General features: G+C 37.7%; 1 protein-coding gene across 1 annotated transcript in view; it reads left to right on the top strand.

Moving 5' to 3' along the window:
- MROH9 (maestro heat like repeat family member 9) overlaps positions 1 to 25,511 on the top strand; it is a 119,638-nt gene that overhangs the window by 44,266 nt on the left and 49,861 nt on the right. Inside the window, exons 10-15 of the mRNA XM_033198150.1 lie at positions 2,344 to 2,492; positions 4,638 to 4,803; positions 7,847 to 7,989; positions 8,966 to 9,103; positions 10,630 to 10,750; positions 23,706 to 23,843. Coding sequence (XP_033054041.1) covers positions 2,344 to 2,492; positions 4,638 to 4,803; positions 7,847 to 7,989; positions 8,966 to 9,103; positions 10,630 to 10,750; positions 23,706 to 23,843 — 855 coding nt within the window. The remainder of the gene's footprint in view (positions 1 to 2,343; positions 2,493 to 4,637; positions 4,804 to 7,846; positions 7,990 to 8,965; positions 9,104 to 10,629; positions 10,751 to 23,705; positions 23,844 to 25,511) is intronic.

A 25,511-nucleotide genomic window follows, 5' to 3' on the forward strand; every position in this document is an offset into this window, starting at 1 on the left:
TATGGGCTACCCTTTCTGTTTCCTTCTATGTCATTTTCAGACTAAGTGGGAATTTTTTAAGTAGGTTACAGTTTCAATAAGATGCTTATCTTGTTTTCCCACTGAGCTTCACATCCTGGGTCCCCTGGAATTTTGTGAACACCACATGTGAAGGGGACCATAGGAACAATGGCAGACTCACTTATTGTATCTCCTCTGCTCCACTGTGGGATTTGATTTACAAAATACAAAGATAAAATTGTTTAAAAGTTCAAGGTGATAGTGGCAGAGCTTTAAACAAAGTAAGGGTACCTTCCCAGCATGGAGCCCTGCGCAAACACATAGGTCACAGGCCCATGAAGCCAGCCCTGATGGTGACATGAGGAATGAACCTCCAGCTCCCTCTCCTGACACAGGAGTGCAAGGTGACTGAAAATAGTCTGAGAAGTCTTACTCAAATTCATAGAGCAGGAAAGGGGAGGCGATGCTTTATAGAGAACTCTCAATGCTGCTGCAGATGGGAGCATTCTGTAGGGCAAACACAATCACAGGGAAAGGTGAAGGGCAAAGGTCATCTTACAAAATAGAGTTCTCGGCCAGGCGCGGTGGCTCAAGCCTGTAATCCCAGCACTTTGGGAGGCCGAGACGGGCGGATCACGAGGTCAGGAGATCGAGACCATCCTGGCTAACACGGTGAAACCCCATCTCTACTAAAAATACAAAAAAAAAAAAACTAGCCAGGCGAGGTGGCGGACGCCTGTAGTCCCAGCTACTCGGGAGGCTGAGGCAGGAGAATGGCGTAAACCCGGGAGGCGGAGCTTGCAGTGAGCTGAGATCTGGCCACTGCACTCCAGTCTGGGCGACAGAGCGAGACTCTGCCTCAAAAAAAAAAAAAAAAAAAAAATAGAGTTCTCTTCTAGTGAAGTGGGAAAGAGCACTTGAAGGAAGGCGAGATGAAGCCTTACCAAGTCCCTGAGAGGAAGAGAGATCAAACAGAAAACTAGATGTGTAAAACTATCCTCTGCTACAGTGAAATCTCTAACCACAGAAAAAAAATGAACAAAATGGGCTCCTCAATTTATGACCCAACCCCAGCTCCCACAAGCAACTGGACTACTGAACACAGTGGATTCTTGTCTTAGATGGTGTTGGGTTCTAACATGAGTTATAAGGCTAAACATATCCCTAAAAAATCCCCTAAATTCCATATATAGTATATGGGCTTATAATCTCTAAATAATCCTAACAATCTCTAAATAATCCTAACACATCAAATATTTCATCAAAATTGAAACAGACTATCATTTTTATAACTGGACATAAATTGGCACAAATTTCTATAACTAAGCACTCAGTGACACAGGTGGCTTGCTTTAGAGGTATCTGCATTTAAAATAAAAAGAGGACAACTAGAAGAAGCTCTAAATCCTATAGTTAAAAAGGTCTATGGAAAAGAGTAGTTTGATACCTCTCATTTCTTGCTCACATTGGAACCTATGTGGTTGGAAAAGTACCCTGCACTTTTTAACATTTTATTTATAATTTTTTCTTTGGTTTGCTGTATAAAGTTGTACAGATAACTGAACTGTATATGATGTAACTGCAGGGTAATGTAAATTTGCATCAACTAATTTTTCAGCTTATAATCTCTGTTAGTCTAAAATTTATGATACAGGACCACAAGACATATTTAAGAAGAAAAAAATGCAAAGGTTTATTTTCAAGATAAGAAGTGAGATGATCTGGGTGGATTAAATTTGATATTGAATACACAACCACTGATTTGAGACAAACTTCAGATCCAGCTAGAACTCTCCTTGTTCAAGAATAAGTAAAAAGGGGGGGAAATGAAATTAACATGGGACCTATGAGTAGAGTTTGCAAGATTATGGGTTGGTGTTTACCATTCTGGGTCATTCCTCCGACACATCGTTCATCCCTTCAATATGTGGCTTCAAATCACCTTTAACTTTCAAACATTTCTTTGAAGTATACACTGTAGTTCCATTCTTATTCTGTTCCATTATTTTTATTTTCTTCTTTAAGTACTTGAATTATATGTGTGTTTCCTATACTAAACTTACATTTCTTATGTAATGAGTTCAACCCTCCCAAAATAAACTTTGAAAGAAATGGGCATTTTCCTGCTATTCGTAAATGCACAGATTTACTCTTCATCCAAATGAATATTTTGCATTGTGTAGTAACACATATAAATATGCTTTCTACTAGTGCTTATTTGTGTGTTAGTTGCTGCCTTGGTAATTCTGAGAAAAAGTGAATGCTTATGTCCAAGAAATGCCTTGGTTTAGAGGTGACCATGGAACAGGAGATTCTTGTTTACCTGTGGAATTTCTCTTCCAGGTGGCTAAGATCATGGATGCTATTTATAGGCAATTGTGTGATAACAATTGTATGAAGGATGTTATGTTGCGGGTTATCACTTTGTTGACATGTACTTCACCCAAGAAGGTCATCTTTCAACTTATGGACTACTCAGTTCCAGCAGACGAGTAAGGCCCCCCAACTCTCTGTCCCCTTCCATGAGGACTTGTTCACAGGCTCCACCGTCAGAGGGACCTGGGTTTAAACTCTCAATCTACCATAGTCAGGTCTGGTTGCTTTTTTCTGAAAGAGAAAATCTATTTGTGCATCATGTGGGATGATTGTAAGACTTAAACAAGATCATATGTGTTATGCATATCTTTGTATAATACCTAAAACACAATAGGCCCACAAGAAATGACCAATGTCACTATTATTTATCTGAGGTTTTAAATTGTATTATGTTGCATATCCCAGAGGAACAAACCTCTCCTCAATGTGATAATGGATTTTTATTCCCACTTGTGAATTTACTCATTTTTGTTGAGAAAATGAATTTGTACATGTAGTGTTTTTCTTGTTTATGAAGGACAGACGTAAGATATTTATACATCCCAATAACAAGCATTAAAATTGGGAGTCCTGTGTCCTTTAACTGTTAGACTGAAATTTATGATCCAGGATCACAAGAAAAGTTTAAGAAGAAAAAAATACAAATGCGAGCCTATGGGACAATATGAATCTAACAGGCACATTAGAAGAGTTTAGAAAAATCACACCACTCCATTTATACAATTTGCATAAACATTGGAAATCAAGGTACTACTTCCTACCATGAACAGTGTAAAAGGCAGAGAGTTTTATTATGAAGAGGACTTGGGCTTTGGAAACAAATGAATCTGTTTCCATCAACTTTGACCCTTACATTTTATGTGACGTTGTGGAAGTTTGATAAAACTCCCCGATGCTAAATTTCCTCATCTAGAAAATGAGGAAAGTTCTATCTATAAATTTGTTATGTAGGTTAGTTAATGTCTGTGAAAGGGCACTGAAATAAACAAAAGTCTAAATAAATCACACAACTTTATTTTTCAGACTGAAAGATTGTATTTATTTAGGAAGCTTTAACTCACAAAGTATTTTACTATTCATAAAATTCCTAGAAAGATCTTCATAAGACAATTTACTCATTCAGGAACTAAGCACCCACTTCGTGTAAAGTATTACTGGCCCTGAAGCATTTTGTTGAGGAGAGGGAATATATTCACATGCATACAAGATAAAAATTGCCAATAAATCTGGTACAAGCAATATGTGCTCAGGAAGTACAGAAAGCAGGCATAATTTGTTAGGTGAACTTAACCAAAGCTGCTACCAGCAGGTCTAATTCTATTGAGGACCGAGTTAGAAAAGGCCAGGATATGGAGTGAAACTAAACCAAAGAAACACATGGAACATTTGCTTAGCCAAGAGGTATGAACAAGAGATAAGACAAGGAGACACGGCATATGAGAGTTGATGTCCATGTGATTCTAAGTGGGACCTGGAGCAGGTGGGTAGTGGGTGCTACAGAGCTGGGTATTTCCATATTCCAAGCGATCAGGCACCCAAATGATGAACCTGAACACAGAAAGACTGAGCAATAAGTGTCAGAACCCAGCATGAATTGGCAAGGTCTCAGAAATACATCAGTACAGAGGTGTACAGCAGTTTGTAAGATAAGCAACAGTAAGACTAATCTTGAAGAATGTCAAGTACATAGGAAAAGGAGCCGGGGGACTGGAGATTGAGAAGCCAGGATGTTAATAGCATCTGTGTCACTCATTGTGTGACATTTGACAAAATGGCTTACTCTTCTGTGCTCAGTTTTGTTTTTATTTTTGTTGTTTAATTAGTTCATTTTTTATTTAGGGTTTTTTATTTTTATATTAATCTACTTATTAATTTTTATTCCCATGCCAGTTTTTAAATATTCTATTATTTCTGAACAAACAAAGTCACAAGGCGGGAGTAGAAGAGGAAGTATAGAGTGCAGAAAGCTGATCAGTTCTTGACAGTGAGCTAGACAGATATTTAAATAGCAGTAGAAATGAATTTGCAGACCAGACTGGTATTTTCCATAAGGTTTTATTTAAATCCTTTCTCTGTTTTCTAGGATAAGGGGCTTAAGGGATCATTTGGAAATAGGACTCTCAGTTTGCTTTGGACATGTCTGCAGTGTCTTTGCTATATAAAAATGTAAAACCAAGACTCTTTTCCTGATTCTTGTTATTCTATCAAATACGACATGACAAACATGATTCTCATTGTGTGGGGCGGGGCTGTGTTTGCAGCACTCTGATACAGATGTGGCAGGCGGCAGGTTCTGAGGCAAGCGTGGCCCCTCATGTGCTGAAGACAATCTTATTGATACTGAAAGGAAAACCTGGGGAAATGGAGGACACCCTAACGCAAGGAAAACGTTTCTCTCTTGGTGTTACCAACTTAATGCCTTTGGCGGTAAATAACACGATGAGTGTTTCTTCTTCTCAGTATTGTTTTCCTGATTGTGAAAAATCCCTATCTGCCCACAGACTCAATCATACTTTCTTAACATAGTCCTCTTCTCATGCAACCATTCATGCAACACATATTTATTGAGTGTCTATTATGTGCTATGCCCTATTATGGAACTTACATTTTGGTAAGAAACACAGACAATGAACAAATAAATGTCATGTAAGTCAGACGGTATAAAGCTTAAAAGAGATATATAGTGGTGTGGAGGAAAGAAAGGGACTGGCAAGGTTTAGGTAAGTTGGTCAGGGCAGACCTCTCTGCTGAGCTGGCATCTAATCAGAGACCTGAATCAGGTGAGGATGTGAACCTTACATATATCTGAGTTAGAGAGTTCTAGACTGAGAGAAGGGAAAAGTCTCGTATTGATGGACACTTACCTAGTATGTCAGCGAATACAAGAAGGCCAAAGAATCTGAGTGAACTGGGCAAGGGAGATGAAAGTATAGGAGATATGAGAGAAGTAGCCACTGGCTACATCATATAGGCGTTTGTAGCCATGTAAAGACTGAATCTCATTTGTGTCCATCATTTTATTCTCCTGAAAACCAAAATCACCACTGCTGGGAGTAAAGTCTTACAGAGACAGAGTATTATAAAGTTGGCATTGCTTCAAAAATGTGATATGTTGGAATATGTATTTCTACAATACCAATTACAATCCCTAAAGGCAAAATCCTGAACACCATAATCCTGAATATTGAAATTCCAAAATATCAAAATCCCAAAAGTCTAAAATTTCTATCATCTAATTGAATCCCCAAACTGTAATGACATGTTTGGAATTAGGTGCAATCAAGGCTTCTAAAAGTGAATTTCAAGTTGTCACTAATAAAGTTTGTTTTTTCCATTCAGTCCAAAGCATTTCTAGAAAAATTCAGATGAGGAGATTAGCCAGGCAATATGACAATGATGAAAACTTTAGTGGTAAAATATGTCATTTGTTTGCATTGACATTCCTTCCAGCTGATGAAATTCCAGGAGCTTTTGATAAATTAAAGCCACATTTGCCTTGAATAAGTCAGAAAAGTTACTGACTGGTTTGAAATTAATTATGTGTACAGTAGGAGAAGACACCTACGCAATGGTGTTGCTGTTCAATCACCAGTATTATTTCCTTCAAATCTGTGGTCTTTCTATGAGTGCATGTCAAATAGATTTCTGCATGCCAAAACAACATAAAAGCATGGCACAGAAGATGGGAAAATTGAATAGGGAATGCTCGAATTAGTGTAGGTCAAACCACAAAAGAATTTCAAAAAGAGTAGCATCACATATGAAATGAATGTGAACATATTCTCCAGGGAGAGCCATGCCCTAAAAGAAAAAATAACAGCCATTCATCATAATAAAGGACTTCAAAATATAATTAATGATCATAAAAGTTGACCAGCTCTTATGAACCACCTCGATGCAACTGCTCATAATTTATTCCTACTGTTTTTATGTTGAATTTTCTTTTTAGTGTGTTTTTTATTTTCTTTTTAATGTATTTTTCTCACTATTTTAAGTTGTCAGCATTATTTTTTTCAATTTGCTGTACTACATATTTCATTTCCTATATTGGAGATAAAAATGGTATAAAGACTTTTAGAGGGTTCTAATTATTTTCATGCATTTTTTTTTTTTTTGCAAATTTGTCTCCATGAAGATGCATTGTCACTATATTGACTTTGTGTGTAAGCATTGCACTTATACATAAAAATGTTGAAACTTCCTCAATAAATGAAGTGATGCATTTTTGTATATTTGCCTTTTCCAAGAAAGATAAAATTTATTGAGATCTCGGCTCTTTGGGTGACTGCATATGTGGTGGTGATCCATTGGTCTGTCTTGTCAAAAGACTTAGGTTGTCCACCAAGGGATTTCAGATGACCACGGTTATATAAGCTATTTCTTTATGAATGTGGTTTGTCTGCCCATAACTGTTACCCATGTGACTGTTGTTAGTATACCTAAGTGTTTATGTTTGGAAAAATACGTATATTATTGCCTAATTTATTGTGTAAAATGACCTATGAAGTTTTCTGTCATGTTTTCATGTTTCTCAAATGTCATTTTAATTTTTTAAAAAAACTTCCATTTTTGTGGGTACAGAGTAGGTGTGTATTTTTATGGGGCACATGAGATGTTTTAATACCAGCATGTAATATGAAATATGTACATCAAAGAGAATGGGGTACCCATCCCCTCAGCCATTTATTCTTTGAATTATAAACAATCCAATTACACTATTTAAAAATGTATGATTATTATTGACAGTAGTCACCCTGTTGTGCTATTAAATAGTCTTATTTATTCTTTCTAACTATTGTTTTATACCCATTAACCATCCCCACCTCCCCCATCCCACTACCCTTTCCCAGCCTCTGGTAACCAATAAATCTCATTTTTAAGAATGTAAACACGTCTTTAAAAATTTTTAATTATTTTTCACGAGTTGTATTTTTGGGAGTTTGGTCTCCCAGGATTTCAATATTCCGGATTATGGCAGTTGGGAATGTGTCTTTTAAGATTATAGCCCAAACCCATACTTCTGATGTGGTGGGTATTGCAGTGGTCAGTATGCCAAATGATCTGTTGGTGACCTGACCTGCCTTCCCCTTAAATATCTCACTTCCTTGTATTGTTTGAGCACAGGAAGGACCTAGGTTATTAGTATGACTGCTCTTCATGGCCACATAGGAAGGGGATCTTAGGAGGGAAGCCCACCTTGGAAACCAGCCTGCATCCCACTGGTTTGGCATCCAGGGTGTTTGTATAGTGCCTTGAGGATTCCCTTACCATAGTAGGCTTGGCACAGTTCCCAGCTCACAATTGATGTGGCAGCTGTTATTGAATGAATGGATACCCATATATGCTTTAGGTTTTCTTCAAGGAGGCTGAAGGAGGGGTTGCAGAGTCACTCCCTTGCTCCCCTCAGTAAGGTCGAGTGGGTTTAGAGAAAAATGTTTACATTTCTACCTCCTATTTCCTTCCCTTGTAGGCATCCCAGGCCCTGTGCACCTTTCTGCCTCTTGGTTCCTACAAGAAAGCGGTGGCCCAGTTTTTCCCCCAGCTCTTGATGACCCTTATGTTCCAAGTCTTCTACAGCAGTGAGCTGAAACTGACACCCAGGGACAATGCTTTGTGAGATAATACTGGTTATTTCAGATTAAATAAGAGATAAGCATCCAGCTGTCAATACTTCTACCCCCTTGGGTTCATATGGGATTCTTTACAGTCCCGTGTGCAGTGTGTTCATTTATTACAGTTTTCTCTTCTCTGAATGGTAGAATGCATTCAGAAAAGTAACCAGCCTGAGTACCTAAAAGTTAGCTCACCTTCCCTGAGCATGTGTAGCACATAAAGAGCCATGACCACAGAACACTGTTGATTCCTACCACACTCCCTATCAGATCAGTAAGAGACTACCACAGAAAAGACAGCAGAGCATTAAATCCAAATTCAGATACGTTTTTGCTCTGCCATTTACTTACTTTCTGCTAGTAACCTCTCAGGGTTATTCTACATATAAGATTAAAAATGATGTGCTCAAATGTACTTTATGAATCGTAAAGTTAATTCGTGGTTGGAGATGTGCTATATGGGTTTATGACTACATGCAGTTGTCTGTCCACATAGAAGTTTGGCAATTCCTTTTTACTCAAGAGAGTACAGTTGATTTTGCTACCCAGCAGGGAAATCTCAACCCAACTGTCTACTATTTACCCTATTCTATAAGAAGACATACATCAAAGCATCCCAACTAGATGAGAATATATCCTATTCATTTAGTAGAAGAAAATGGACACCTTTAGCAAGTCATTACATCATTGAACATCTCTTTCAAATTAATCTATTGCAAATAAGCTAGTAATAATAAATGAATAAGCTGTTCTGCAATTGATGCTAGATTTTATGTGCCACAATTTTAATTTAAGCCCTATCCCATGTATTGTTAATCAGGGAAGATGAAGGATATTTAGCAATCTTTTTCCTTTGAGACATCCCCTTTCTCAAAACCTATATTCTGCCCAAGATGGGATGAAAAGGCAGGTAATACGTATTTAGTTTTTTGAATATCACTGACATGTGATGATCTTGCTCTCTTTTGGGGCTTTAGATATGCCCGGGATGCCCTGAGAGTTCTGCTGAATTGTTCTGGACTGCAACAGGTGGATATTACTCTAACAAAGGAGAATTTCTGGGACCAGTTATCTGAAGAGCTGTGTTACTATTATGGAGTCTACTTTATTGCCAAGTAAGGACAGGGGTCTCTGTGTAGGATTCTTGGTCTCTATCCCACCTTCTCCAACTTCCTTCAGTAAGCCATGAGGGAACAAAATAGGCATCTATTCCAATTTCCAGATCTCTCTTAATGATATGAGTTGCTATTTGATTTCTACTTCTTCAGTTATTTTGGAGTGTTTTTATTTGCGATTTTTTTCCCTTTTTCTTGCCCTCTTACCTGATAATGTAGATGCCCAATTTTCCTCCCTCCACAGAACAGGTTTCTTTTTTTACAGATACAGAAAACTAGAAGTGAGTTTGGTTTTTTCCCTCTGATTTTAGCTGATTCCTGCACTGCAGCATCAGTTTTAAATGTTTTTCCACTTGAAAGAGGTCCAACAAAAACCTATACTGAATAAGCCAAATAAATTTGGAAAAGAATAGTAGAAGAACACTTTTATTTTTCTTGTACTAGAAAGGGGGTTTTCTAGTTAACCCTTTAGTGAACAGCAAGTTTCTGATTGTAGGGATCAGATTTTCTGATCAAGAATCAAAATACGGGCTGTTGACAACATGACAGACTAAGACTACTTCAAGTTGTGACTGACCCAGAAACTACACTCTTTGTGGTCTATGGGGCCTTGGTGCTTTTATAACAGTATCTCATTTGCAAATAGATTTCAGGAGCACATGCTGTGTAAAAGTGTAGTACATCTGTACCCTGCAAGTTGTCACAAGTTGAATGTCACTCTAAGGATATCTAAGAAGTAACTTTGGATCTTCTTACTCAAACAAAGTGGGGTCCACAGACAAGCAGCAACAGCATCACCTGAGAGTTAAAAATTCAGAATCCATGGCCCACTTTAGACCTACTGAATCAGAATCTGTATTTTCCCAATATCCCCAGGGTGATCTGTTTGCACGTTGCAGTTTGAGAAGCACTGGTTTCGAAGACCATCCAGGAATCTTAAAATGGAAACTTTCTCATGTTATCCTTCGCAATTCTGCCCTTACTGCTCTGATCCAGTCCACCATGTCAGGACAAGTGTGAGGCTGTCCACCACCCAAGTGTGTTCTGGAGAGTGTGAATGGCATAGTGAATCAGAGATAACCACCTCTTTTCCTGAGTAATCCAGGACAGTCCCAAACTCTCATCGGCGTTACATCATTCAAAGAAAAACTTGGTCCAAAACTACAAAGATGACCTGTATGCAGCCATCTTGGACTGAGCACTAAATTTTTATTTCCTCTCCCTTTAGTCAAGAATTGGTGGGAGCTCACACTAAAATAGGGCATTCTGTTCTGTGGCAAAGGATGGGAGAGACAGGAAAGAGAAGTGACATTAAGGAAAGAGATGTTGACAGGGATCCAGTTATATGTAATTCTCCAGAGTATGTGTAGAATTCATAGTGGGACTACAATTTATTTAGGGACTATTAAAGAGTATCTTTCTTTTTATCTGGGAGGTACAAAATATTAGAATAACGTTTCTCTCTTTGCCACTATTAGCATAGTGTTTTCTTCTTTGCTAATTCAGTGCCTTATTCTCTTTTACAGAACTCTTAGTGAATATAACTTTCCACAGTTTCCAGAGACTCTGCATTATCTCTATAAGCTCTCAGTAGAAGGTCCTAGAAGGTCAGAAGACACTGTCATAGTAGTAATATTCCTCACTGAAGTGAGTTTTGTAGACTGTGAACAGCTGTGTTCTCCTTTCCTTTTCTTACCCATATTTAAATCAAAATTCCAGTTTCTCATATTTCTCCCTCTGAATGTTGGTCCTTACCAAGACTTAAGATCATGAATGATATCTGAAGTTGGATGGGGAGAGGTGTGGGGTTAGATCTGGGTTATGGAAGAGTTATCCCTTCAGCTTTCACCAGCAGTTGGTTTTTCTCTGTTTCTAGGGGTGTGAATTTTTACAAACACTAATTCTATTTTAGTACCAGTTTATATATTTCTGCATGATTGTTAAAGTATATTGAGGGATAATTGGGTTTAATAAAGATGGTAGTTAACATCTAGGATCTAGGCAGTACTTCCGACCATCTCAGGGGAGAAAGGAACTGGCTGAGTAACTGGGTAAAATGAAGATGTGGAACCATATTACTTTGTATATGAATATTGTGCCATGTATTGTAATACTATAATGGAATCAAGCAAATTGACAAACTTTTGTTTACAAAAAATAAAGGCTTTATAAACTGAAATTATCAGAGTCAAATCTAAGTTTTTTCATAAAAATAGTAATATAATAGGCATGTATTACCTAAGGTGAAGTGCCCAATATTTTCAAAATTTGAGGTGATTTCAAACATCATAGTAAAACGGTTAAATAATTATGGAAAGCATACTCTTATACTATACCATCTGCTTCTAAAGCTTTCAAAAGTATACATAAATGTAACTGAACATTGCAATAGTCATCAATGATTTCAAATATGCTTAGTCTATTTTGACCTCTCATTAATTTTACTATGTGACTCATTACTTTTATTGAATTGACTATTCTTTGCCCAGTGTCTATTATTGGCTTCTTTTTTTTTTTTTTTTTTTTGAGGCAGAGTCTCGCTGTCTCCCAGGCTGCAGTCCAGTGACTGGATCTCGGCTCACTGCAAGCTCCGCCTCCCGGCTTTACGCCATTCTCCTGCCTCAGCCTCCCGAGTAGCTGGGACTACAGGCGCCCGCCACCACGCCCGGCTAGTTTTTTGTATTTTTTAGTAGAGACGGGGTTTCACCGTGTTAGCCAGGATGGTCTCGATCTCCTGACCTCGTGATCCGCCCGTCTTGGCCTCCCAAAGTGCTGGGATTACAGGCTTGAGCCACCGTGCCCGGCTTATTGGCTTCTTTATCAATCTTTAGTTGATTATTTATAGGTGAGTTTCTTTTTTTTCCCCAAAAGTTATTGCGACACAAGTGGTATTTGGTTACATGAGTAAATTCTTTAGTGGTGACTTGTGAGATTTTGGTGCACCCATCACCCAAGCAGCATACACTGTACAATATTTGTAGTCTGTTATCCCTCAGCTCTCTCCCACTCTTCCCCCCAAATACCCAAAGTCCATTGTATCATTTTTGTGCCTTTGCATCCTCATAGCTTAGCTCCCACATATCACATAGAACATACCATGTTTGGTTTTACACTCCTGAGTTACTTCACTTAGAATAATAGTCTCCAATCTCATCCAGGTCACTACAAATGCTGGTAATTCATTCCTTTTTATGGCTGAGTAGTATTCCATCATATAATTTTATATATATATATATATATATATATATATAATCATTTCTTTATCCACTTGTTGACTGATGGCATTTGGGTTGGTTCCATGATTTTGCAATTGTGCTACTTTTTGGAATTGTGCTACTATAAACGTGTGTGCAAATTTCTTTTTCGAATGTCTTCTTTTCCTCTGGGTAGATATCCAGTAGTGAGATTGCTGGATCAAATGGTAGTTCTACTTTTAGTCCTTTAAGGAATCTCCACACTGTTTTCCATAGCAGCTGTACTACTTTACATTCCCACCAGCACTGTAGAAATGTTCCCTGATCACCGCATCCACACCAACATCTACTGTTTTTTGATTCTCGATTACCGTCATTCTTGCAGGAGTAAGGTGGTATTGCATTGTGGTTTTTATTTGCATTTCCCTGATCATTAGTGATGTTGAGCATTTTTTCATATGTTTATTGGCCATTTGTATATCTTCTTTTGGGAATTGTCTATTTATGTGCTTAGCCTACTTTTTGATGGGATTATTCATTTTTTTCTTACTGATTTGTTTGAGTTCATTGTAGACCCTGGATATTAGTCTTTTGTCAGATGTATAGATTGTGAAGATTTTCTCCCACTCTGTGGGCTGTCTGTTTACTCTGCTGACTGTTCCTTTTGTCATGCAAAAGATCTTTAGTTTAATTAGGTCCCAGCTATTTATTTTTGCTGTTGTTGCATTTGCTTTTGGGTTCTTGGTCATGAAATCCTTGTGTAAGCCAATGTCTAGAAGTTTTGTTTCCAATGTTATATTTTAGAATTTTTATAGTTTCATGTCCCAGGTTTAAGTCCTGAATCCATCTTGAGTTGATAATTGTATAAGGTGAGAAATGAGGATCCAGTTTCATTCTCCTATATGTAGCTAGCCAATTATCCCAGCACCATTTGTTGAAAAGGATGTCCTTTCCCCACTTTATATTTTTGTCTGCTTTGTTGAAGATCAATGGGCTGTAAGTATTTGGGTTTATTTCTGAGTTCTCTCTTGTGTTCCATTGGTCTATGTGCCTATTTTTGTACCAGCACCATGCTGTTTTGGTGACTATGGCCTTACAGTATAGCTTGAAATCAGGCAGTGTGATGCCTCTGGATTTGTTCTTTTTGCTTAGTCTTGCTTTGGCTATGCGGACTCTTTTTTGGTTCCATATGAATTTTAGAATTGTTTTTTCTAGTTCTGTGAAGAATAATGGTGGCTTTTGATGGGGATTGTGCTGAATTTGTAGATTGTTTTTGGCAGTATGGTCGTTTTCATAATGTTGATGCTACTAATCCATAAGCTTAAGATGTGTTTCCTTTTGTTTGTGTAATCTATGATTTATTTTAGCAGTGTTTTGTAGTTTTCCTTGTAGAGGTCTTTCAACTCCTTTGTTAGGTATATTCCTAAGTATTTTATTTTATTTTATTTTTTTGCAGCTATTGTAAAAGAGGTTGAGTTCTTGATTTGATTCTCTGCTTGGTCGCTATTGGTGTAGAGAAGAGCTACTGATTTATGAACATCAATCTTGTATCTGGAAACTTTGCCAAATTCTTTCATCAGTTCTAGGAGTTTTCCAGAGGAGTTATTAGGGTTTTCAAGGTAAATGATCATATCATCAGCAAACAGGAACACTTTGACTTCTTCTTTACCAATTTGGATGCCTTTCATTTCCTTCTCTTGTCTGATTGCTCTAGCTAGGACTTCTAGTACTATGTTGAAGTGGAGTGGTGAGAGTGTATTGTTCCTTGTATTGTTACAATTCTCAGAGGGAATGTTTTTGACCTTTCCCTATTCAGTATTATGTTGGCTGTGGGATTTTCATAGATGGCTTTTATTACATTAAGCTATGTCCCTTGTATGCCGATTTTGCTGAGGGTTTTAATCACAAAGGGATGCTAGACTTTGCCAATTGCTTTTTCTACATCTATTGAGATGATCATGTGATTTTTGTTTTTAGCTCTGTTTCTGTGGTTTATCACATTTATTGACTTGTGTATGTTGAACCATCCCTGCATACCTGGTATGAAACCCACTTGATCATGGTGGATTATCTTTCTGACTTGTTGTTGAATTCATTGAGCTAGTATTTTTTTTAAGGATTTTAGCATCTTTGCTCATCAAGGATATCGGTCTGTAGTTTTCTTTTTCGGTTGTGTTCTTACCTGGTTTTGGTATTAGGGTGACGCTGGCTTCATAGAATGAATTAGGGAGGGTTCCTTCTTTCTCAATCTTGTGGAATACTGTCAAAAGGATTGGTACCAATTCTTTTTTGAATATTTGGTAGAATTCTGCTGTGAATCCATCTGGTCCTGTACTTTTTTTTGTTGATATTTTTAAATTATTGTTTCCATCCTTCTGCTTATTATTGGTCTGTTCAGGGTATTGAATTCTTCCTGATTTAAGCTAAGGGTTTGCATTTTTCCAGGAATTCATCCATCTTTTCTAGATTTTCTAGTTTATGTGCATAAAGGTTTTCATAGTAGCCTTGAAGGATCTTTTGTATTTCAATGGTGTCTGTTGTAATATCTCCTGTTTCATTTCTTAGTGAGGTTATTTGGATTTCCTGTCTTCTTTTCTTGGTTAATCTTTCTAATCATCTATCAATTTTGTTTATCTTTACAAAGAACTAGTTTTTTGTTTCATTTACCTTTTGTATTTTTGTTTGTTTCAATTTCATTCAGTTCTGCTGTGATCTTGGTTATTTTCTTTCTTTGGCTTGGTTTGGGTTTGGCTTGTTCTTGTTTTTCTAGTTTCTTGAGGTGTGACCTTAGATTGTCTATTTGTGCTCTTTCAGACTTTTTTATGTAGGCATTTAGGGCTATGAACTTTTCTCTTAGCACTGTCTTAGCTGTATCCCAGAAGTTTTGATAGGTTGTGTCATTATTGTAATTCAGTTCAAACATTTTTTTAAATTTCCATCTTGATTTCATTTTTGACCTGATGTTCATTCAGGAGCAGGATTTAATTTCCATGTATTTGCGTGGTTTTGAAGGTTTCTTTTGGAGTTGATTTCCAGTTTCATTTCACTGTGGTCTGGGAGAGTGTTTGATATCATTTCAATTTTCTTAAATTTACTGAGGCTCATTTTTTGGCCTATCATATATTCTATCTTGGAAAAAGTTCCATGTGCTGTTGGATAGAATGTGTATTCTGTGGTTGTTGGATGAAATGCTCTGTATATATTTCAATTTTCAATTTTCTTAAATTTACTGAGGCTCATTTTTTGGCCTATCATATATTCTTTCTTGGAAAAAGTTCCATGTGCTGTTGAATAGAATGTGTATTCTGTGGTTGTTGGATGAAATGCTCTGTATATATCTGTTAAATCCATTTGCTCCAAGGTATAGTTTAAATCCATTGTTTCTTTGTTGACTTTGTCTTGATGACCTGTTTTGTGCTGCCAGTGGAGTATGAACTCCTCCACTATTATTGTGTTGCTGTCTATCTCATTTTTTAGGTCTATTAGTAATTGTTTTATAAATTTGGGGGCTCTAGTATTAGGTGCAAATATGTTTAGGATTGTGATATTTTCCTGTTGGACAAGGCCTTTTACCATCATATAATGCCACTCTTTGTCTCTTTTAACTACTGGTGCTTTAAAGTTTATTTTGTCTGATATAAGAATAGCTACTCCTGCTTACTTGCAGTGTTCATTTGCATGAAATCCCTTTTTCCATGCCTTTACTTTAAGTTTATGTGAGTCCTTATGCGTTAGGTTAGTCTCTTGAAGGCAGCAGATGGTTGGTGAGTTCTTATCCATTCCACAGTTCTGTATCTTTTAAGTGGAGTGTTTAGGCCATTTATATTCAATGTTAGTGCTGAAATGTGAGGTACTGTTGCATTCGTCATGCTCTTTTTTGTCAGTGTACTTGTTTTTTTTTGTTTTTGCTTTTTACCTTGTATTTTTGTTGTATAGGTCCTGTGTCATTTATGCTTTAGAGAGGTTCTGTTTTCATGATTTGTTTTAAGGGTTAGAGCCTCTTTTAGCAGTTCTTGTAGTGGTGGCTTGGTAATGGCAAATTCTCTCAGAATTTGTTTGTCTGAAAACAACTATATCTTTCCTTCATATATGATGCTTAGTTTCACTGACTACAAAATTCTTGGCAGATAATTTTATTTGAGGAGGCTGAAGATAGGGCTGCAATCCCTTCTAGCTTATAGGGTTTATGCTGAGAAGTCTGCTGTTAATCTGATAGGTTTTTCTTGTTAGGGTACCTGGTGCTTCTGTCTAACAGCTCTTAAGATTCTTTCCTTCCTCTTAACTTTGGGTATCCTGATAACAATGTGCTTAGGTGAAGATCTTTTGTTGATGAATTTCCCAGGTATTCTTTGAGCTTCTTATATCTGCATGTCTAGATCTCTAGCAAGCCTGGGGAAGTTTTCCTCAATTATTCCCCCAAATGTATTTTCTGAGCTTTTAGAATTGTCTTCTTTCTCAGGAACACCAATTATTTTTAGGTTTAGTTGTTTAACATAATCCCATACTTCTTGGAGGCTTTGTTTGTATTTTCTTACTCTTTTTGTCTTTGTTGGATTGGGTTACTTCGAAGACCTTGTCTTTGAGCTCTGAACTGTTTTCTTCTACTTGTTCAGTTCTGTTGCTGAGACTTTCTGGAGTGTTTTGCATTTCTAAAAGTGTCTCTGAAAATTTCCTGAATTTTTTATTGTTTTTTCTTTAAGCTATGTATTTCCTTGAATAGTTTTCCCTTCACTTCTTGTATCACTTTTTGGATTTCCTTACACTGGGCTTTGCCTTTCTCTCGTCCCTCCCTGATTAGCTTAATAACCAACCTCCTGAATTCTTTTTCAGGAAAATCAGGGATTTCTTCTTGGTTTGGAATCATTGCTGGTGAACTAGTATTATTTTTGAGGGGTGTCGATGAACCTTGTTTTGTGATATTCCCAGGTTTGGTTTTCTGGTTCCTTCTCATTTGGGTAGGCTCTGTCAGAGGGAAGGTCTAGGGCTGAAGGTTGTTATTCAAATTTTTTTGTCCAAGAGGGTGTTCCCTTGATGTAGTACTCTTCCCCTTTTCCTGTATATGTGGCTTCCTGTGAGTCAAACTGCAGTGATTGTTGTCTCTTTTCTGGGTCTAGCCACCCCATGAGTCTACCTTCCTCTGGGCTGGTACTGGAGGTTGTCTACACAGAGTCCTGTGATGTGAACCATTTATGGGTCTCTCAGAAGTGGATAACAGTGCCTATTCCAGTGGAGGTGGTGAAGGGTGCAATGGACTCTGTGAGGATCGTTAGCTTTGGTGGTTTAATGCTCTGTTTTCATGGTGGTTGGCCTCCTGGCAGGAGATGGTGCTTTCCAGAAAGCATCAGCTGTAGTAGTGTGGAGGGGGACAGGTGGTGGGTGGAGTCCTAGAACTCCCAAGATTATATGCCATTTGTCTTCTGCTATCAGGGTGGGTAGTGAAGGATCATCAGGTGGGGGTGGGGCTAAGTGTGTCTGAGCTCAGACTCCCCTTGTGTGGGTCTTGCCGTGGTTGCTGTGGGGGATGGGAGTGAGAATCCCTAGTCACTGGAGTTGCATACCTAGGAGGATTATGGCTGCCTCTGATGAATCATGTAGGTTGTCAGGGAAGTGGGGGAAAGTGGCAGTCACAGGCTTCACCCAGCTTCCCCACAAACCAAAGGGGCGGTCTCACTCTCATCATGCCCCCTGCAACAGCCCTGAGTCTGTTTCCAGGCAGAGGGCAAGGCAGGCTTGAAAACTTGCCCAAGGCTTTTCACCTCCCAGCTGCAAAAGAAAAAGGCTTTAGTTCCTCCCCTGCCTGTGAAGTCTAAGTCTGCAAGTCAGATTCATGCCATCTCCTGAGTTCTGGCCAGGAGGCTTCTTGCTCTATTCAAATTGTTACAAAGTTCAGCTCGAGAATTCCTTCTCCCTGCATAGTTTTACCCCCTGCTCCTCTGGGCAGGATAGATGGATCCTCCTTCTGATGGATCTCTTCCTGATGGATCCCTGTGGTGCCAGGCAGGAATGGGCTGCTTGGGGACCCAGTGAACTCCCAGGGCCTTTCTGCTACTTTGCCTATGCCTATATTTCACTTGGTTCAGCTCTCTGACTTGACTCAGCTCCAGGTAAAGTCAGAAACTTCTCCAGCAAACAGACCTTCAGCTTCACCAGTCAGGTTGTGTGTTCAGGAGAGGACTGTCTCCCTTTCTTACTTCCACAGTTGGGGCACTCACAGTATTTGGGCTTTCTTCCGGGTCCTGCAGGAGCATCCACTTCCTTCAGAGGGTCTGTGGGTCCTCTCAGTATTGCTGGTTTGTCCTTGCAATCAATCTGGAGCTAAAATACACAATACAGCCTCTGCATGCTTCTCTGTCTGGAGCTGCAATCTAATCCTGCTTCCCATCTGCCATGATCTCTCCTAGTCACCAGGTGGGTTTATTTCTGAGCACTCTGTTCTATTTCATTGGTCAATATGTCTGTTTTCATACAAGGACCATACTGTTTTGACTGCTATAGCTTTGTAATATATTTTGAAATCAGGAAGTGCAGTATTCCAACTTTGGTTTTCCAAGACTGTTTTGACTATTTGGGGTGTTTACTGGTCCCATACAAACCTTATTTTTTTTTTTCTACTTCTGTAAAACAAGCCATTGGACTTTTGACAAAGATTACATTGAATGTGTAAATAACTTTGGGTGGTATAGACATTTTTATTTTTTTGAGACAGGTCTCACTCTGTTTCCCAGGCTGGAGTGCAGTCACACGATCTTGACTTACTGCAACCTGTGTCCTCCAGGCTCAAGCAATCCTTCCACCTTAGCCTCAGAGTAGCTGGGACTACAGGTGCGTGCCACCATGCTTGGCTAATTTTTGTATTTTTAGTAGAGATGGGTTTTGGGTTTCACCATGTTGCCTAGGTTGATCTCAAACTCCTGAGCTCAAGTGATCCACCCAACTTGGCTTCCCAAAGTGCTGGGATTACAGGCATGAGCCATCATGCCTGGCCAGTATAGACATTTTAACACTTTTAATTCTTTCAATATATGAACACTGGATATCTTTCCATTTATGTGTGTCTTCAATTTCCTTCATCAGCATTTTACAGTTTTCAGTGTACAAGTCTTTAATGTCCTTGGTTAAGTATATTCCTAAATATTCTAATTTTTACAGCTATTGTAAATAGAATTGTTTTCTTAATCTTTTTCATATAGTTTATTGTTAGTGTATAGAAATGCAACTGACTTTTGTATGTTGATTTTAAATTCTGCAGCTTTACTGAATTTATTATGTCCAAGAGGCATTTTATGGAGTCATTAGGGCTTTCTATATATACAAGATCATGTCATCCGCAAAGACAGAACATTTTACTTCTTCCTTTCTGATTTGGATGACTTGTGTTTCTTATCTGAATGTCTGTCCAGGACTTAATATTAATTAACAAATTATTGAAGCTATATTTTAATACATTTGTCTTTTAACTTTTACATTAGAGTTAAATGTGATTTACACACCACCATCCCATATTAAAATATTCCAATTTTGACTATATATTTATCTTTCAAAGTGAGTTTTATACATTCACATATTTTAATGTTGTTACTCAGTGTCCTTTTATTTCAAATTGAAGAACTCTCTTTAGCATTTCTTGTAAGTTAGGTCTCATGGTTGTAAACTCCCTCAGTTTTTTTTTGTCTGGGGATGTCTTTATCTCTACTTAATTCTGAAGGACAGATTTGTCAGGTATAGTATTCTTAGTCATCAGGTTTTTTTTCTTTCAGCACTTTGAATATACCCCACTCCCTCACTTGTGAGGTTTCTGTTATCTGCTGATAGCCTTATGCTAGTTTCTTTGTATATGAGAAGTCTCTTTGCCTTTGCTGCTTTCAAGATTCTTTGTGGTTTTTTTTTTTTTTGACTTTTAATAATTAGATTATAATGTGTCTCAGATAATTCTTCTTTGAGTTGATCTTACTTGGAGTCTTGAGCTTTATGAATCTGGATGTCTATAACCCTCACAAGATTCAGTTTTCAGCCAGAATTTCTTTAAATGTTTTCTCTCTGTCTCTCTGCTCTTTCCTCCCTCCCCCCACCTCTTTCTTCCTTCTCTCTCCTCCCCCAATTTCTGGAACTCCCATAATTTAAACATTCATATATTTAATAGTGTCCCTTACATCCCTGTCTTTACTCTCTTTCATTCTTTTATTATTATTATTATTTTTTTGGCTAATTTCAAATGACTTGTCTTCAAGTTTGCTAATTCTTTCTTGTGTGTGATCAAGTCTGCTATCAAAGGTCTCAATTGAATTCTTCAGCCTATTATTATAGTCTTCAGCTCCAGGATTTCTGTTTTGTTATTTTTTATGGTTTCTTTTTTTAATTAAGTGTATCTTTCTGTTCATGCATTGCTTTTCTAATTTTATTTAGTTGTCTATCAGTGTTTTCTTGCATCTCATTGAGCTTCTTTAAGATGATTATTTTGACCTCTTTGTCAGGCAGTTTGTAGATCTCCATTTTTTGTGGTCAACTACTGGAGCTTTGTAAGTTTTCTTTCGTGATGTCGTATTTGCCTCATTCTTCATTATCTGTATAGCTTTGCATTGTTGGAGAATGGAATATTCATGTAACACCAAATTACCATGCTATAGATTACTTACTGGAATCCCAAAGGGAAAATATGACTTTACATTTTTATGTGTGGTTATCACTCAAAAAGAATTACCCTTGATCCTGTTTGGAAATAACACATTGATTATTACCAGTCTTCCATTATTTTTCATCTATTTCAATGTTCTAGTTTTCCTTATGTTTGGAGATTTATATTTATATTTTTCCAGAAAATAATTTATTTCACTCAGAATTTCAACTTACTGCCATAATCACTGGGTCTCTACTAGATTGGCAGATTAAAATTACCAAGAAATATTTTTTAAGTATATAAGCCAGGGTCTGCCATTGGAAAACCTACTAGGATGAAGCCCAGACATGTGTAATGTATAAAAGCTGCCCACAGAAGATCCTGCGCTCATCCTTGCCTAAGAACTACTAATGCAGATAGTCTTTTAAAATTTTTGATCTACTCCACACTTTTTTTCTCACTGCTCATTTTATTTATTCTTTTTTGTACTACATTGATGAAAAATCTGTTTATCTTAATAGGATTTTTTTTCCCGTGCAAAAGGCAATAGGCTTATTCTATTGTTTTTTTGTTTCCTAATACAATGATTTCTGCCTTTATTATTTTTCTTACACCAACTTTCTTTAGTACTGTTTTCTATTTTGTGATATTGTTTCTCTTAATTTCAGGATATAAATAATTTATGTTAACATTTCTTCTTAAGTAAAATATTTAAAGTCAAATTATGCATTTACTTCCAACTATAGTATAAATATATGTTCTATATAATTTTTATTGTTTTTTATTTTCTTGTCATCCTTATTGAGTGTTTGAGTTCCTCTGTGGTTTAAGATTTTGATCCACGAATTAGAAGAGATTTCTCTTAAACTTACAAGTGCTTTATAGGCTTTCTTTTTATTTTATTTAAACTTTCTTTTTGGTTTCTTCTTTTATTATATCACAAATTTTTGAAGTGCTTTTTAACTTTTTTGCTTTAGAGATGTTAATAATACTTTTTGACATGGTATCTAATTTTTGTGAAGGTTCTTTGAAAGCTTGAAAAGAAGATGTGATCTGTCTTTCTCTCTCATTCACTGTCCATCTCACTCTTGCTCTCTTGCTCTGCCACTCCCTATCTTTCTATGTACCTGATCTAAGGATATTTTAAATTCTTCCAAGGAAAACATGATTTTATAAAACTGTTTTTGTTTTTGTTTTTGTTTGAGACGGAGTCTTGCTCTGTCACCCAGGCTGGAGTGCAGTGGTTCGACCTCAGCTCACTGCAAGCTCTGCCTCCCGGGTTCATGCCATTCTCCTGCCTCAGCCTCCCAAGTAGCTGGGACTACAGGCACCCGCCACCACGCCCGGCTAATTTTTTTGTTTTTTTTTTAGTAGAGACGGGGTTTCACCGTGTTAGCCGGGATGGTCTCGATCTTCTGACCTGGTAATCTGCCTGCCTCGGCCTCCCAAAGTGCTGGGATTACAGGCATGAGCCACCGCACCCGGCCAAAACTGTCATTGTGTTTTTGAGAGGTTTTAATCAGCATATTTGTCAGTTATTAAATGTATAAAGGCTCATGATACTCATGTCTTCACTTTGAGTATTAGCTCTTAAAAACTAAACTTCCTCAAACTGGCCTGCAGATTCTGTCCCACCTTCCATACTTGCCCTCAAGCCTTACTGCTGTCCAGTTTTCTGTTACCTCTCCCCTCCTCTCACTCATCTTTCAGGTGCTCAAACATACCCTGCTTCATCTCCCTCAGGGCCTTTGCACATGGTTCATCATCCTTGAAGGTAACCTCTCTAAACACTTTTTCTAGCTAATGCCAACTCACAAATCTAAATCTAAATATCACTCTTCATTCTAACTTGAATCTACATTACACAATGTAAATTAAACAACACAATGTAAATTAAACAGTCCCATAGATCAGGGGTCCCCAGCTCCCTGGGCCACGTATTGGTACTGGTCAATAGCCTGTTTGGAATTGGGTTGCATAGCAGGAAGTGAGCAGCATGCAAGCATTACCACTTGAGCTCTGCCTCCTGTCAGATCAGCGGCGGCATTAGATTTTCATAGGAGCACAAACCTTACTGTGAACTATGCATGCAAGGGATCTAGGTTGTAGGCTCTTTATGAGAATCTAAACTAATGCCTGATGATCTGAGGTAGAAGAGTTTCACACCCCACCTCCCCAGCCATTCCCGGAAAAAAAAAAGTCTTTAAAAAACTGGTCCCTGGTGCCAAAAAGTTTGGGGACTGCTGCTGTAGATGCAGATGTATTGTGACATCTGGTAGCTTTCTTTCCTAGTACTGACTACAGTTAGAAATTCTGTCTCATTAGAATAGTACCTAGTATAGTATCAGTCTTTCTAGCTTGCTTGGAAGCTCCACAGGGTCACAGGTTGCTACCATTTTGCTCACCATTGTATCTCTATTTATTAGTGCAGTGCCTGGCCTGCAGTAGGTTATCACCTCTTAGCATATGTAGACATACACTGTCAAGAAACTCACCACCTGACTACAATCAGTATGATGGGGAAATTTAAATTGGGTCACTGAGTTTCCAACAATGGAGGAAAATGTAAAATACACACACACACACACACACACACACACACACACACACACGCACCTATTTTTCTATCCTGGTTTCTGTCTCTCCCCACGGCTGTGAGCACTGAAATATATGTATTTGATGTTTTAGTGAGATTTGCATTCTAGTTTTACCTAGAATATCTTGATTTTTATGACAGAAATCATGCAATTTGGCCTCTACTTTCCTTATAAACTTATTAACTATTTTCTTTCAGCTTCTGAATAACTTCTTCAAGGACCCTTTCCCAGAAGAATTTTTGGTCCTCTTCACAAACTGGATCAATGATTCCAATCCTATAGTTAGCAAACTGATCCTTCAGAGAATTGCCCACATGGCACCAGTTGTCAATAAGGTATGTGTATGTGATTTGTGTCTGCCAGCATCATCAAAACCATAATATGAGATTTTGATGTCACTTAACATCTTCACTGATAAAGCAGTGATATTTTTCAGTCTCTATATAACTAATACATATCAAAGCCTGCTGTTTTATTAACAAGGAAACTGAGTTGAATAGAAAGGATGTGTTAAGTCCATTTAGTGGCTTTATTGCCTTACTTTTTTGTTGTTGTTACAGAAAATCATTCATTGCACTCAGAATATATTTATCCTCATTGCCCTAGACTTGTCTTACAGTCTAAACCATACACACATAATTTCTCCTCCAACATACACACGTGTACACATTAATTCCTATCTCAGAGCACTTGCTCAAGCTTTTCCTTCTACTCATAATTTTCCTACTTTATCTATACATATTTACATTTTTCTCCTTTTTCAATGATCGGCCCAAGTCAAACTGCACTGAAAATTCTTATCTCTAGCAGCCTCATCACTCTCAGAACCATATCAATATTTTATACCAGTGGCTATCAAAGCACAGTTCTTGAACCAGCAGTATCAGCATCAACTGGAGACTTGCTAGAAATGCAAATTGTGAGGCCCCACCCCAGTCCTATGGAATCAGAAATTCTGGGGTAGGCCCACCAATCTGTGTTTTAAAGGTCCTCCAGGTAACTGTTATTCAAATTAAAGCTGAGTACAACAGACTTATATTGTTTCCCACTGACTCACATGAAAAATTCTTGCCTTCCTGGTCGACTGAATTTAAGCATGTTCCATGTTCTGTAATTCTACACTCCAAAGTATCTTGCAAAATGCTGAGAGTGCAAATGTTCTATAAATCATTACTTTTATAATACATCCAATAATAAATCCTTGTTCATTTATTGAGCACAGCCTCTGAAAACTTAAGCCTATCAGTGGACACCCATTGTGCATTTATACTGACATAAGCCATGGTCTGTTTACTTTAAATAAGTAATACAAGTTGATGGATTTACCAGTAGTGTACATTCTCTTAGTAAGCAGCAAATTATTTATTGCTTTACCCAGAGCTCTTCCTAATGTTATTAACAACTGAAAGGAAAATTCTGTCAAGGCTTCCTGGAAGAGTGAAAGAAAAGTAGTGGAAAGTGATCTGGGTTGAGATTGCATATACTGTTTATAAAGACAAAAATGGCCTCCAGCATTGACATAGTCCTTAGCTCTATTTTTTTCTCCTTAAAGCTATTATTTTGACAAAATAATATTCATTCATTCCTTTAGTCTTTTCTTCTTGCCTTTCTTTCTCTCTGGTGTCTCCTTTTCATGTTCCTCCTTGCCTTCTATTCTGTTTTGTTCTGATCTACATTGACTCCCATGACTTGCCTGAGTGTCTCAGTACCTCTCGTGTCCAAATGGGTCACTATCATCTAATTTAGAGGTCATTCTGCCAGTAGTGTGTTAGTAAATGTTTGACAGCCAGCTCTCTGAAAATAAGGCCAATTCCCTGGTGTAAAGATCCCTATGGTGGCTAATTTGAAACTTTCAAAGGGACATGACTAAGCATGGAACTGGCAAAAGATGCACAATAGCACATCATTATTTAATATTCCTGCCAATCAGATGCAATGCCCATGAATAATCTGAAGAGCATAGATAATGGTAAAATGTAGCAAAAGAATTAGGGAGTGACAAT

This window comes from Trachypithecus francoisi, unplaced genomic scaffold (assembly GCF_009764315.1).
Source record: "Trachypithecus francoisi isolate TF-2019V2 unplaced genomic scaffold, Tfra_2.0 Lachesis_group5, whole genome shotgun sequence".
NCBI classification, from domain to species: domain Eukaryota; kingdom Metazoa; phylum Chordata; class Mammalia; order Primates; family Cercopithecidae; genus Trachypithecus; species Trachypithecus francoisi.